The 15,163-nt window shown below is 42.6% G+C and overlaps 1 protein-coding gene across 4 annotated transcripts in view; it reads left to right on the forward strand.

Annotated features, from left to right (window-relative positions):
- The window catches only part of AGRN (agrin), a 497,317-nt gene that overhangs the window by 171,059 nt on the left and 311,095 nt on the right, over nucleotides 1-15,163 (forward strand). For 3 of the 4 annotated variants that reach the window (XM_066606893.1, XM_066606896.1, XM_066606895.1), the window contains exon 3: nucleotides 14,217-14,264. In XM_066606893.1, the coding sequence (XP_066462990.1) occupies nucleotides 14,217-14,264 (48 nt within the window). Of the gene's footprint in view, nucleotides 1-3,777; nucleotides 4,681-14,216; nucleotides 14,265-15,163 lie in introns of those variants that run through there. The other variant, XM_066606897.1, reaches the window with a different exon arrangement.

Here is a 15,163-nt window from a genome sequence, read left to right on the forward strand (position 1 = left end):
GATTTTTCATAAGAAACGCTTAGCATCAACGTGAAAATCGTACTTTGGCGATATTGGTCGGCGTTTGTCATGTTAATCACTTATTAAAGTGACCCTCCGGTCATGGAGAAACAAAGATGGCTGCACTGCTTCTTTGTGCATTAGGGCTCACTCACATGAATGTAGTTTGTGCTAAAAAACGAGTATTTTTATGCCTGTAGTTAAGATCCAATCAGGTGATGAATGCGCATTGTTTTGTTTGCCCGCTGATCGCCAGCTTATACAGACCGGCTGATGATTGGACAAACTAATGTTTGGGTGAACACATTTGTGCCCGATCATTGGTTCCTGTAAAAGGGCCTTAATTAGCTTTTACATAGGCAGACAATCACAATCGATCGATAATTAGCGTGGTCTTTCATCCTCATATAGGTTACATTTGTCGGCAGCACATCCCTCTGTTTATTCTGGGGGATGTGCTGCCGGCAAGGAAGTATTTTTTACATGAGAACCCTCGTGCCCTATAATTGACCTGCACTTCCAGTCAGAGGCGTAACTTGAAACTCCTGGGCCCCCATACAAAACCTGTAACAGGGCCCCCGAACTATAATGCTTTATTCATAGTACTGAGCTCCCTATATGGATAAGAGAGGTCTTATGGGCCCCTAAGGCTCCTGGGCCCGGGTGCAAACGCATCCCCTATAGTTACGCCCCTGCTTCCAGTATTAGGTTGCAATCCAATTTCCAAAATTCAATATTTGGTTTACAGATGTACATTGAAGGGATTGTCCGGTTGTAAAGTATTGATGGCCTATGTGCAGGATAGGTGATCAATAGTAGATTGGCAGGTGTCTGCTGCCTGTGACCCAAGCTGATCAGCTGTTTACAGCACTGGCACACTCATGCATTGAGTCAATTTTTGCAAAAAGCAGACAGCTCCATTCCTACTGCAGGGGCCATGTTTGGTACTTGCAGGCAAAGTTCCCATTGAAGTGAACAGGAATTTGAATAGTAATACCAAACTTGACCACTGCAGTGGGAATGGAGCTGTCTGCTTCCTGAAAAAAATCAGCTCAGTGTATTCGCATGCTGGCCCAGCAAAAAGCTGATCAACAGGGACAAAACAGCGGACCCCCACTAATATACGATCGATGACCTATCCTCTACATTGGCCATCAATAGTTTACAATTGGACAAGCCCTTTAACAGCTATTTAAACGCTCTTCATGAAAAGAGCCATGAATACTTACCTGCTCATGGGTCAAATACTAACTGAAGGGGCAACAACAATGCACCCATTTCACAGCTGTGCTCTGGATTATATTTATTCACTTATGATGGCAAGAATTTGCAATTTATTGTTTATGCAAACCTGGAAATGGTGTTTCCACTCTACGGCAAATGTCATGGTCCTATCTAGTAACGTGCATCCACTGTAGGCAATATTAAGCCTGCAGCCTTACAAGAATGACAAGGTAATTATAAAGAACACGTACCGTTAAATGTACATCTAAGGGAAACCTTTGCAGTGTTTTCCTGCTAGACGTGATATACCTCTACACCATTACTGATATTGGGGTGCAATGGTGGTAGTGAGGGGGGTGCACCGCCATATCCAATCATGTGCCCGTGTTAGATGGTGTCCCATGGGTAATAAGTCTCCCGGGTTCTCCGCATACAGGAGGAGATTTTGCATTAGCTCTGGGTTGCTTGTTGAAGAAAAGTGTTATGGAAATCTTAAAAAGCATCATTTTTGAAGGCTCTTCTTTAATACTACTTTTGGGTGTTATTACCTAATTTGCTAGAATATGAGACCGGTGACCAGAATTTAAGAATGGACATTGTATTGAGAACCACATAAAGCGTGGTTTCACGTGGGCGAGAAAATTGCGCGATTTTCATGTGCTACGAAAGTGAAACCAATGATTTTCAATGGCTTCCTTCCCATCCGCGATGTTTTCACTGATGCGATGTTGGGAGAACAAAAAATCGCGGCATGCTCTATCTTTCTGCGATGTCCGATTTTTTTTTATCTCCCATGTTTCCCTATGGAGCTTCCTTTTTATTGCATCGCAATGCAACTTTGTAATTTTCCTATTGTTATCCGCAATAAAAAATTGCGCATTTTTATCGTGTGATTTTATCGTGGGCGGCAGCACTCCGTTTCAAGATTATTCTAGAAAAAAGCATTACTGACTCCCAAAAATCGCGATAACAAAGATCTGATTCTGCCGCGATTTTCTCGTGGCAAAATCGCGATCACCTGTGTGGGACTAGCCTGAGGGTGCTATCACACATCGGCTGATTTGGTTCGGATTTTGGTGCAGATCTGCCGCAGATTTCACCCCCTTAAATTGAAGGAGGGAGGGATCATCTAGAGATCTGCATCAAAATCTGCAGCAAATCGGTGACGTATGAACGCACCCAAAGTGTTAAACCATGGCTGAGCTAATAGTGGAAGTGAAGATTACGGAGTCCACAGCAGCTGCAGAAGAGAAATAAAAGGGTTGGTTCAAGAATAAACCATCGTTCTAATCTATATAATTATACAGCTGCTCCCTGCGGCGATTCGCACTTTCTGCGCGGAGGTGAGCCAGATGATTAGGTTACTGCCCGGATTACGGAGTGGATGGTGCAGAGTAAGAGTTCTTCATGTTACGATGCTGGTTGGTGGAGTTTGTGGAGTTTGCACTTGTCCGTCTACTCCATTTGCACACTCTGTGATAGATCGCTACAGAAGCACGTTGTGTGAGGGAGAGTATTGGTGAGGCAATGCCCCCCGCCCCTTGTCACAGAGCAGCTCAGCCCCCTCCCCTCCTTTTCGCTTTTGTATGCACATGCAGGGACCCTGAGGAGGCTGTGAAGAGAATTCCCTTAAGCCTTTACTCTTTGTCTGCTACTATAGTGTATCCGGCTCTGTCTTTGCTTCTTTCTTCCACAATTTTCCAGCTTAGTAGAGAGATTGCTCGTCTTCGGAACAACACCGGCTAAAGTCCAACGCCAACAGGAGTCCCTCGTCCTCTAACAATCTTCCTGTTGGTGGGAGTAGTGGACCTGTCAAGAATTTATCCTCCTTCCTTTCCGAGCACTTGGAGAATTGGAGCATCCTGCCTCAGCCTTCTTGGAGACGGAGAAATAGAATCAATTTCCAAAGTCCTAGAGAACCCTTCCATCCGGCAACTATCTTGGAACAAGACCAAGTGAATTGAGAGAAGGGTCTTACGTATGGAAATGACTAGTCTATATGCATAGTACTGAGGAGAAGCCCTGCAGGTGAGACCCATATTTACCTATACAGAAACTTGGCTGTATTCGCACGGCACAACGCAATCATAGGCTTGCATTTAGCTGCAAGCATCGGTCCTCTATCATACATTTTTGTGATGAGACTCTAGTTATCTGCCAGCCCTCCCCCACAAGACATTACCCCTCGTTTCTTTCTCTCTTAATTTTCTTTGCCTGCCTGGCTGATGAATGGGTGAGCGTTCTTTTGCAAGAATCGGCATTTGATGAGCCACGGGAGCCCGAACTCTTATTTTTTTTCCATTCTTTTTTTTTTTCCCCCTGATGGTAGATATTGAGAGGAGGTTGTTAAGCCACCTGAGAAGACCACTGAAGAACGCGGTGACGGAACTGTGTACTGGTGTTAAAAAGAAGTAGGAGTGACACTAACGGAGGGGGTGGGTTCCTTCGCTTGTGTTGAAAGACGAGGCGAATGGGGAGTGGGGGGAGTGAAAATAAAGTAGCAGTGTATTTCATCGGAAGAAGGATGGCACTTGTATAACGCTGATAAAATGGACTGCCTGGGAGTCAATTAGAAAGAGGAAGCAAGAAGTGTTGACAAGGAACTTTCACGCTATAGAAAGAAAGGGACTTCTAAGCTTCTCATAAGACCACGCGTTTTTGGAGTACATGAAGTTCAAGGCTTAATTCCTCTACGCGGCGATGTACCGGCAGTAGGTAGAAATCTTACTATCTCATCCGGGAGTGAAGGTATCACAGCAATTTCTTACACCTTGGCTCCTCTCACATCTTTGAATGGGTTTTTGTTCTGCTTGCAGCTGGAGTCGGCATTCATATCTAAAATGCAAGGAACTTCACAAAATATTGTCTGTTCTGTAAATGTACGAGTGGGATCTCTACAAACACAGCAAGGTTTTTCTACAGCTTTGTATATTGCCTGGATGCTTATCTGATTCTCCAGTTGCCATTGGATCTATCCTATTTATTTGGGAATTTCTGGAATGGGATTCTTGAACCTCACGCAGTCCAAGAACCACGTCGGTTTGGAACTTGAGGATTGCCTGAAGGAAGTCATTGTTCTTCTTGACCACACGTGGCCTTACTCTTGCTGACGACGGCCCGAGTCTACCATGGTGTCCTAACTGGAAAATGATTCCTTGGGGTTGCTTTTGTAGTTCCGCAGTAGATGTATTATATATTTGAAACCTATATGACTGTAAGAAAGAGGATGTAAAACTGGATTGGGAAAAAGCTTTGTGGAGACCATAGATAGACCCCTCCGAAGAGACTTTGCCATGACTGGCTGCCACTACCCTCCGCCAGCTGCCGAGCGGGACCGGATCTACCAACATAAAGTCTCCTTGGTCGTCCGCTACTTCATGATTCCATGTAACATTTGCCTCATCCTGCTTGCTACTTCAACGCTCGGATTTGCAGTTCTTCTTTTCCTGAATAATTGTAGGTGTGGCCAATGCCAAAACCCCATCAACCATTCTATGAGCTGTCAAGTGTTGTGCAACAGAGATTTATGTGGGAGTGAATGTGACCAATACCGTAGGGTCAGATAACTCATTGCTCGTCGATTGCCTGCTTCTCTTGGGTTGAGTGTGTTTGTATGTGCAGGGATGTATGAATCCTACTCATTAAACCCATCGTGTGTTTTTTTTTTTGTCCCTGACTGACATGATTTGAGCTTGGCATGGGGCGGTGCTTATACCCTCGGTTTACTGACCTAGTTTCTTTCGCCCGGTGTACCACGAGATCTTGAAGGCATTCCATTAATTGAATACTCGTTAGCTTGCTCTCTGCTGATGTAGCCTTTTAGGAATCACATTTTGTGTGAATGAATCTTCACAATGGCAGTGGATCACTTTTTTACTAGATGCTACAGCTATCTAAAGCCAGAGATAGTCAAATCCAAGGAGCGTATATATACACTACTTCCGGCATCTCATTTTAGGGATAACCTATGTCATATGGTTCCATAAAAGATTTTTCTGACCTCCATTTAAATGATTAATTTATCATGATTAGATTAATTATATTGATACATGATTAATTACTTATTTTACCTTTTTTATGTTTATTACGCTTTACCATCTACTTTAGTATTTATTGTGTCTTTAGATTTTTGCCTTCCTCTGAATCAAAAGGCTGAACCGGATAGATGTTTGTCTTTTTTCAGGCTTGCATACTACAGTATGTTACTTACTCAACATTTGTAGACACATTGATAGTAGCTCAGTGCATAATATGCCTAAAATGCTATGAAAAGTGAAAGTCCATAAAATGTTAGTTTATGACTATAAAATTGCCACAAAATATAGAAACAGACATAAAAAAATTATGTAACCCTGTTTTACCCTCATCTAACACAATACTGTGTGTCCCTGGCTCAATATTTTGCACACTACAGTAGGATCTCTCCACCGATAGTGATAAAGGACCTCTACTGGACAGCTTTGGCATTGCTTTATTGGAGCTGAGGGATTAGACATCCAGATAGAAATGCTCTCTAGCATTAGGCTTAGGCATTCCTATGATATTCTCGTAATCACATCAGGTTCCTTTTTTGGATATTCTTGTAAGGTGTCGGAAGTGACCTCAAGTGTCAAGATGCTTATGGTAACGCTAAAGGCAACAAACGAGAAGCTGAATGTATTTACTAATGTGTTGCCGGAAAGCTTGACTCGCAGTTGCAGTCCCCAGTATTAAAACTTGGGAGTAGAGGAATATTCAGAACTTGGAGCATTAGATGCATCGAGGCATAGCAGGGATGGGGTGGGTTTGGCAGAGCATTGGTCCTGGGAAGTGTAGCCTTGGGGGCATCAATGAGAAGCCAGCACTGGTGGGACACATTTCTAGATGAAGAGTGGTCAGAACTGAATCTTTGCTCCCTAAACAAGAACATCTGACTATGTTTCCTACCAAGCTTGAATCCTTTGTAGGTTTTCATGTAGATGAGGTTGTTCGATTTGGACAATCCCTTTTCATTTCATAGGTCCCACAACATCAAGCTGATTGCAAGTGGTTGTGCTTGTGGGACCTTCTCAGATCAGCTGTTATTGATGTGGGAAGCACAAAGCAAAAGTTCATTTTATATCAGTAGACGCCCATAGATTTCTATCCATGCCGGTAGTCCTCCAAAGCGAAGAGCTGTATTGACTGTATTTTCTGACAAATAGAAACCTTCTTCTAGTACCGTACCTTACAAAAACAACCTTGGGGCATTTTAAAAGAAGGTACCTGTAGCATACAGCCCTATTATAGATTTTCTTTGCAGGGAAAGCCATAAAATAAAGTAAATGAGATGTGCATTATTGTTTAATGTATCATTGCTGAGAGAATCTCCCTTCATCATGGATATTGATCAGAATCATTTATTAATGCAGTGTATGGTATCTACGGCTGTGCATTTGGAGGACTTCAAAGGGTAACCCCACCTAGAGCGCACAATGTCTCCTAGCTTTATCTGTTCCATCATTGTACATTTTGATCGGTTATCAATGAAATCGATACAAGCTGTATTTTAGTAATGAGCAAACGCTTATTAATGGCAAACCCTCGTCATCTATGAAAGCGAATTAGAAGATACGTGCCTAATATAGCTAGCATTGACAGGTTATATTACATGGTTTATGGATCAGGTCTTCTATATTGAAATGTATAGCGTTAAAGCAACTCTTTGGTCCTAGGGGCAAAATTTGGCCCGGGATCGGAGTGGGGAGTAATATTTAATGCCACTCTCCCTTTGTTGCTTTCTTCTCTTTATCCGCTGGTCAGCAACCCTTCTTATTTGGTCTTTCTTGATGGCTGCACCACTACTGTCCTTCTATGGTGCACACTGTGCATTGGTAGTCTGTAAGGTGCTACTTGCTGCTTCCTGATTGGCCAGTGCTTTTTACATGAGAAGTGCTGGCGAATCAGAGCAACGCATAGTGCCTCAGATTACCGACGCACCACCAGCGCCTAGTATGCATTGGGTAGTCTAAGACTGAAGAGAAGACTGGAAACTGGTGGATCTAAAGCAGAAAGAAAGGGACATTGGCAGGTAATATTACTCACCCGTCTTGGACGACCGGATGGTCACTTGAACTCATTTAAAGCTAAAAGGGTTACTCCAAAATTGACTTTTATTACGTATCTGCAGGATAGGAGATAAACATCTGAACAGTGGATGGCTCACCACTGAAACACCCACCAATCTCGAGAACAGGGTCCTGTGTCCCCCTCTTCTGTTATTGGAGGATCTCTGCATCCACCGGCAATGACATGATGATTGAATGGAGCAGATGCACGTCTCCGCTCCATTAATTTTACTGGAGCGCTCAGCTATCTTCGACAGTCCCATTGAAGATGAATGGAGCGGCAGCCCGCATGCGTGACCATATTTCCATCCGATCTCTTCCGCATTATGGGAGATGCAACAATTCCTCAGTGACAAGAAGAGGAGGACAAGGGAGACCCCTACTGATCAGGCTTTTATCACCTATCCCAAACCAATACATTGCATATGGACGGCGTTTAATACGGAACGCTGCCCTACGGGGCGCTCTGGCAACTACTTTTAGCTCACAGCTCCCTGGACTCCCCGTTATCTGAACTATAAGTTTAGTTGATGGTGCCTGTAGCCCATGACAGGTTCCCTATCAGTACATTACATTATTACAGTGCTTTTCACTTTCTAGTGGATGTTACTAATGTCATTAGCTCTTTAATACTAAAGTAATCCCTTTATTGCATTTCTGTGTAGACCGTATGTGGCTATCTAGTCTACATAATAGCCGAGCTCATATATTGCATTTGCATACATTTATGTGATGGTATATAATGGAGCCTATATTCATACCTGAGCTACTATTGGTACAAAATCTGCTGGTAAGAGGTGCTTAAGCAAACAAGCACTTAGCTCCACATAATGATAATCCACAACGTAGCAAAGTGACAATCTCTGCTATTACAGTAATACGTCTTCAGAGATGCAGGAAATAATACGATGATTCTTATATTCTTTATTACTGCCATCATAAAATAAAAAGGCATTCGATGGGGAAGACTATTATTCCCAAATAATCAGGGGGCTCTTCTGGTAAGGTTGTGTCATGCTTTAAGACTTGGTCTAACGTACATGGGTGAGGGCGTACGTATCATTGAGGTGTCTTATAGGGCCCATTGAGAAAGAAGACCCCAACTCAGGTTGTCCGCATCCTAGTTTCCATTCAATGGAGACCCCAAGGAAGACATTCCTTCTCTCCACATGCCCTACATGTGGAATAAGTGGTGTAAACTAGGATTTACAAGTGGGACTCCATTTAGTTTTTTGATATTGGGCTTTCTCTCCTTGTGAAGGACAATTACATATGTAAGTTTCTTCATTAATCTTGTTGCCTAACAATATGATTGTCCTAGGGAACTGTCTAGACACCTCAAGCATTTACATGGTGTCCCATCACTGCAGTAATATTGCAAGAGCATGCATCAAATGTCATTGCTGATCCTCAGCCTAAGTCTCTCTAGTAGGTCCGATGGTAACCTGCTGCCTACGTGATGCACAACACTATAATTTCTTGATGCCAGTTACTTACTGTAAATGCGCGGTCACCTTCTCTTCCGCACTATGTGAATACATGCTACATTATTATAATGTCTGTAGAAGTAATGCAACGATAAGGGGCAGATAGTCCATGGGCCTTCGTCCTGGCGGATTGGAATTAGGTGGGGTGCAGGACAAGGCCCAACCATATCCACCTTTATTTTGAAAATAGCCCTTTAAAGGCGTTGTACCAAGATACACTTTTATCACCAATCCATAGGATAGTTGATGAAAGTCTGATTGGTGGTGGTCTCACCGTTGAGACTCCCACCAAATCCTGAGAATGCGGGTCCATGTCTTCAGTGGTCACTGTGGGGAGTCTTCTTCCACCAGTGACATCAGAATGGATGGAGCTATGGTCATGCATATGTAGCTGCCACTGAATTCATTTTGATCGGACTGTTGGAAATAGGCTTGTACTTACCTATATCCGGCAGTCCTATTGAAAATAAATGGTGAGGCACTGTATATGTGCAGCCATGGCTCCATTTAGTCTACTCCTCACTGCAGGGATAGCAGCAAGTCAGCAGCATGAAAGATGGGTTAAATGGTACCCCCGTTCTTGAGATCAATGGGGGTCCAAATGGTGAGACTTTCTCAATCAGACTTTTATCACCTGTCCTATGGATATGGAATTATATCTTGATAAACTCCTTTAAGGAGATTTTTGAGATCACAAGAAAATTAACTAAATTAGAAAATGGCATAATGTAGAGTATTACCTGATAAATCTGTTTCTGCTCTGATGACACCTCTCCGTTGGTCCCCATCAGTCTTTATTTACCTTGTTTCAGCCATGATATGCCAAGATATCCATATGATAACTGCAGACACTCACTGGCTTCAGCAGTCTCATGCCGCACATCAGTGATTGACTGCAGTGGTCACATAGGTAAACGGGCAAGTCATCGAGGTAAACAAAGACTGGTGGGGACCATCAGAGAGGCCTCACTGGTGTGGCAGTGGATTTACTTTATCAGGTGAGTAGAGCTTATTTAATTAGGTTATACTATGTCCTCCATTTATTCAATTGTTTTGCAATCTTGAAAACCCTTTTTAGAGGAGTTGTGCCTAGAGCACTATCCCAGTCCATATGCCCTATTGGGACAAAGGAACATCATAGAGCAGCGACGTCATGAGCCGTCCTTGTGTTACAGCATGGCCCTTCAACTGAAGAATGGCCACCCCGTAATTCTCCATTTCTCCTGCAATTACCACTGTGGTGGAAATGTCTAGCTACAGCTTTCCCCAGCAAAATCAGCTGTGTTATAGGAGCAAGACCAGGGGATATCAGATGTTCACCCCAGGCACCGCGTTCAGAAGGGGATTGTGTCTGATAACATGATACCTTTAAATACAGAAGTCATGATGATAAAAACAAGGGCAATGGCACTGCTTGACAGAAGAGCCAAAGCAAGGAGGAGGAAACCCAGCGGGCGGTTTTGAAGCTGTATTGGTGGAAGCTATGCATTTTGGCACCAGAATGGCATCTTCCTCGCACCGTGCCATTCTGGTGCCGAAATATGAAGCTTTCACCAATTTAGCTTCAAGAAGACCATCCTCTCTGTTTCCATCTTGGGCTGCCCTCTTGTTGAGTACTGCTTTTTCCCCTTGTTGCTCGCACTTTGCTACTGTCGATTTATTGGGGCTGATTGCAGTATTATTGATAGGTTGTGTGCTGTCAGCAAAACAACCCAAGGTACCATTTTTCCTGTTATTCCCAATTGAAGATGGTGTGTAAGGACTCTGTGTTATGGAGCGCCTCTTTTGATCTTTATTGCACGATTCCTTTAAGGGCTCGGTCAGACAAGCGGAGACCTGCGCGGTAAAAAACGCACCGCGTACGGAAAAAAATCTGCATGACCACGCCCATTGCCACCCATATGTTCTATCTTTGATAGGTGCAAATCTTTGCCTGCACACGCGGTGCGTTTTTTTTTCGGCACGGAAAAACGCACGGATCTCCGCTCCTCTGACCGAGCCCTAAAGGGGTATTCCTGGATTTTACTATTGATGACCTATTCTCAGGATAGGTCATCAATAGTTGATCAGTGGAGGTCCGCCACTGAGGATCCCCACTAATCAGCTGATCCCCCAGCCCGCTGTTAATGCATCGGAGCCAGGCATCATCATTATCAGTGATCAAGGCCAGAACAGTAATAGACAGCTTCACTTCCATTGAAATCAATGGGAGTGATGCCTCCTATTATATTTCGGTCTCTGACCGCAATGAGGAGTCAGAAGTGTAATAGGAGGTTGTCTATTACACTTATAGCACTGACAACTGATGATAACGTCTGACCTGCTACACTGATAGTGGGTCAGTGGATTGACTGGTCGGTAAACACCCCAAAGAGTCGGACCCCCACTAATCAAATATTGATGACCTACCCCGAGTATAGGTCATCCATAGTAAAAGCTTGTATTACCCCTTTAAAGTGGTTGTCTCACTTCTAGCTGTTTTTATACAGTCAGTGCATTGTACAGTGACCTAGATTGGTATTACAAGCTGAATTGTATTGAAGTGAATGACAGTCAGCCTGCAGTACCAACTCTGGCCACTGTGCAATGTACGGAGCTGTCTGAAAACAGCTAGAAATGGGATAAGCCCTTTTTAGTCTATCTACAAAAGAAAGCGTTGAACTGAAGTCTAGTTGGATCTGTTAAATTTTCAGTTCTTCATAGGAAGACAAAGTCCAATTGTTCATCTTCACCGTACCACTATGTTCTCCGCTCCCAATTCAATACACTTATGTATAGTATGACCAAGAGAATCGCAAAAGCCCATGAATGTTTTATTTGTGACCATTCATCTTGTTTGCGGTGTAATCTACAGCTGTGAGCATATCCCTCTCCAACAAGGGACTTCCAAAAGCTGCATTAGGCTGACATGTCACAAGACAAAATAGTATTAACTACTGTAGAACAGTCTCCCGACATGCTGCTGGGAAATAAGTGCATTAATAATGCATCTGTCATTACGTCTCATTTCTGTGTATGAAATTTGGAACCAAATATAAGCATCACATAATGGAAATTGTAGCTCCATTTTCTATAGCTGCACAACAGAGGCAGCCGCCTGGATACATCATGTTTCTTTCAGACTTTTTTTTATTATTTCTGAACTAGACTATAGAAAAGTGAATCCATGTTTGCAGCTTGGAAAAGGAACACAATTAAAAATGATATCACCATTATCTCCCCTCCTGGCTGGCAAATAACTTCTTAAATAGCTGATTAATATCTGCCAGAAATATTTATTTTGCTCCTGCCTTCAATAATCACTTGATCATAATATAAGAGTGACTGCATTGGCACAATGCCTGGTTCCCCCCTCACTCGCTTCGCTCTCCCTGATAGAAGATTTTCCATATCTCTTTACAGCCTATAACAATTGCAGGATATTCTGAATATGCAAATCTGTTATTATTATTTTTTTTATTCCGCCGCTCTACATAGGATAAGTCTAAGTAAGACTGATTAAACCAGCGGTCCATCCTAACATTTCCATTTTTTGCACAGTAGGTAGTGCATACCTCACTTAGCATTTTCAAAGGTTTTAATGAAATATGAAATATTGCATATGGCTGATATGTTTTTGCTTTGTTGAACACAAATTTTTTTTTTAATTCTTTACTAACCGCAATGCCTTGTCTTGGTTCACCGATTAGCACTGCCTTGTGCTAATGCGACTCAGACGGTGATATCAAGTGCTGATATTTCTGTAACACAGTATACTATTATTACTTTTCTAATCAATGCTATTGTATACGACTGTTTGACTGGTGTGACTGGCCCCTGATTGGACTTAACACATAAAGATCTTATTACTTTCCGCTGTGTTACCCCCTACTGGCTGACCGGTTGGACCTTAGAAACATGCTACCGGAGCTTAAAGTAGAATATTTTCTAAAAGTACAAGGTACCTCCTGCTGGGGAGCTTTACATACAGGAAAGAACATCTATTTATACCCATGCAGAATAATGGATATTTTTTTCATGTTTTGTATGGTAGTTTTTTACTAGGTTATTAAGGGATGTACACTATCCTACCAAATGTAATGGGAATCAAAAGTAGTAGTTACTTACATAATACTTTGTGGAGCTCCTTTGGCCCTAATGACATCAGGTAGGCTCTGTGGCATACTTTCTACTAATGTCTGATACACTTCAGCTGGTATTTCCCTCCATTCATCCTGTAAACATCTGGTGGGTTCTCTCAAAAAAGATGAAGACTATTCTTATTTCCTGATCCGACTTTCCGGTTCGTCCCAACTATGTTGAGTAGGGTTCAGGTTAGGGCTCTGTACAGAGTCCAATCATGGAACATCCATATCCTCAAACTAGTGTAAAACAGTGTTGAATTTGTGACAAGGTGTACGGTCTTGTTGAAAGTATTGCAACATTGTTGGTAGCACATTATTGTCTAGAATGTCATGGTTCATCTCCGGGAACCATGCCACATAAAACTAATGGACCAAGACCATGCTATGTAAAACATCTCCAGACCATAACGGAACCTCCACTGCACTTAACTGTTGGCACAACCCATTCCACAGGCATCCTCCATACCCATGTATGACCATCTGATTTGAAGATGGAGCAGTGTGATTTGTCTCTCTGTAAAATATTCTTCCATTGCTCAAATGTCTAGTGATGACACTTCTTGCACAATTGTAGACAGCCTGATACATGCTCTTTGAGAGAGCTCACCAGACATTTGCAGGATGATTGGATGGGAAATACCAGTTGAATTGTGTCAGACATTAGGAAGTATGCCGCAGAGAGTATCCAATGTCATTAGGGCCAAAGGAGCCCCACTAAGGATTAACATATGGAAATAAATACTACTTTTGATTCTTACTCAGGTGTCCAATTACTTTTGGTAGGACAGTGTACATATTAGATCATTACCTGATTGATTATGTTCATAAGCAACAGACAGACCTTACCCATTCATGTCAGGTGTCAATAAGTGAAATACATGATTGATTGTGGTGTAAAGTAGCAACTAGGTAGATTACAAAGAGGTAGTACAATAATCTGGCAAGGAGGAAGTACTAGGGCCAGGTTTATATTGGAAGCCCAGGTTTCGTGCTAATTAGATAATCAAGGCCAGAAATTACAAGAGGCAAGAAACTAAGTCAGTAGGTTCTGCAAAGGGGTTGTCCTGGATCCCCAATAGCTCAGTTAGAAGAGCCACTGCCTAATATAAAGTAGTCCTTGGGCGTGAATGCCAACTCCATACCCCTGTAGACATCACATCGCAGCTCTATCTTAAAGTGGGGTCCTGGGATTGTATGAATTTTCCACACAGTCTGAATATATATTTCGTTCATTTAAAAGATTTCTTATTTATGTAATATACATAATTTCTGTATTATTTTTTCTTGTTTTGCAGATAAACCAGGCAGTCTTTTTGAAAAACCTCAACCCACATTACAGGATGGTGAGTACCACACTTCTTTTGTTAAGTTCACATCAAAGTTGTGGCTTCCATTTATAAAGAAAGCCACAATACTGTGCTGGGTCCATTATAGGACAGACACTGGTGACATCAAATGGAAATGATGTTTCATAGCACCATGGATAGATCTGGATTTTGGAAAGACCAGACCACCATAATGCCTGAGGACTAGTGTAGGAAGGCAATCAAATCACTGTTTATATGGCTTGGCTATTTCAACTTGTACCGAAATATTATCTTTCTCCATTTTATAGGGGTATGTCAACGAGGCTGGGACATTGGAAAGCCATTTTCAAGAAGGATAGGCCAGTAAGCTGCTGCCAGACAGCTTTGGTGGTGGCTTACATATCTCTTGTGAGAACAAAATGATTGGATATGTAATATTGACTGTGTCTGATTCTTCCTTCTTTCCAAATGCACTGTTTTTGTTGGAACCAGCTGGCCCTGTGTATGGGGGTTTCCTGGTTCTGCACCCTTCATATAATCAGTTGGTTCTAACGAAAAGATTGGTTGGTTTGGACACTTTTTCTCTCATGTGTATGGAGGCCTTGAGGCTGGGGACTTTGAATCCCACCAGAAGAAATGATTCAGAGGTTCTAGTCTCAAACTATACAGAACAAGAGCTTGTTGTAAATCAACCCACACAAAATCTAAGTCATGATGACAAGTAATTCACGTTCAAACGGGGTGGTCGTCTTAGGCCCTGTTGTATTATAGGTGCATTATTGTATAATAGGGGACTCGGCAGATAGAAGTTGCTGCAGGGTTGGATTTCAGCACTCTGAGGACAGAGGTTTTTACGGAGGAACCAAAGCACTTACCGGTCTCTAGACAGCGGTCATCACAGTTGGGATGGTGTTCACGATTGCTGGGAACCTCTG

This window comes from Eleutherodactylus coqui, chromosome 6, assembly GCF_035609145.1.
Source record: "Eleutherodactylus coqui strain aEleCoq1 chromosome 6, aEleCoq1.hap1, whole genome shotgun sequence".
Classification (NCBI taxonomy): Eukaryota; Metazoa; Chordata; class Amphibia; order Anura; family Eleutherodactylidae; genus Eleutherodactylus; species Eleutherodactylus coqui.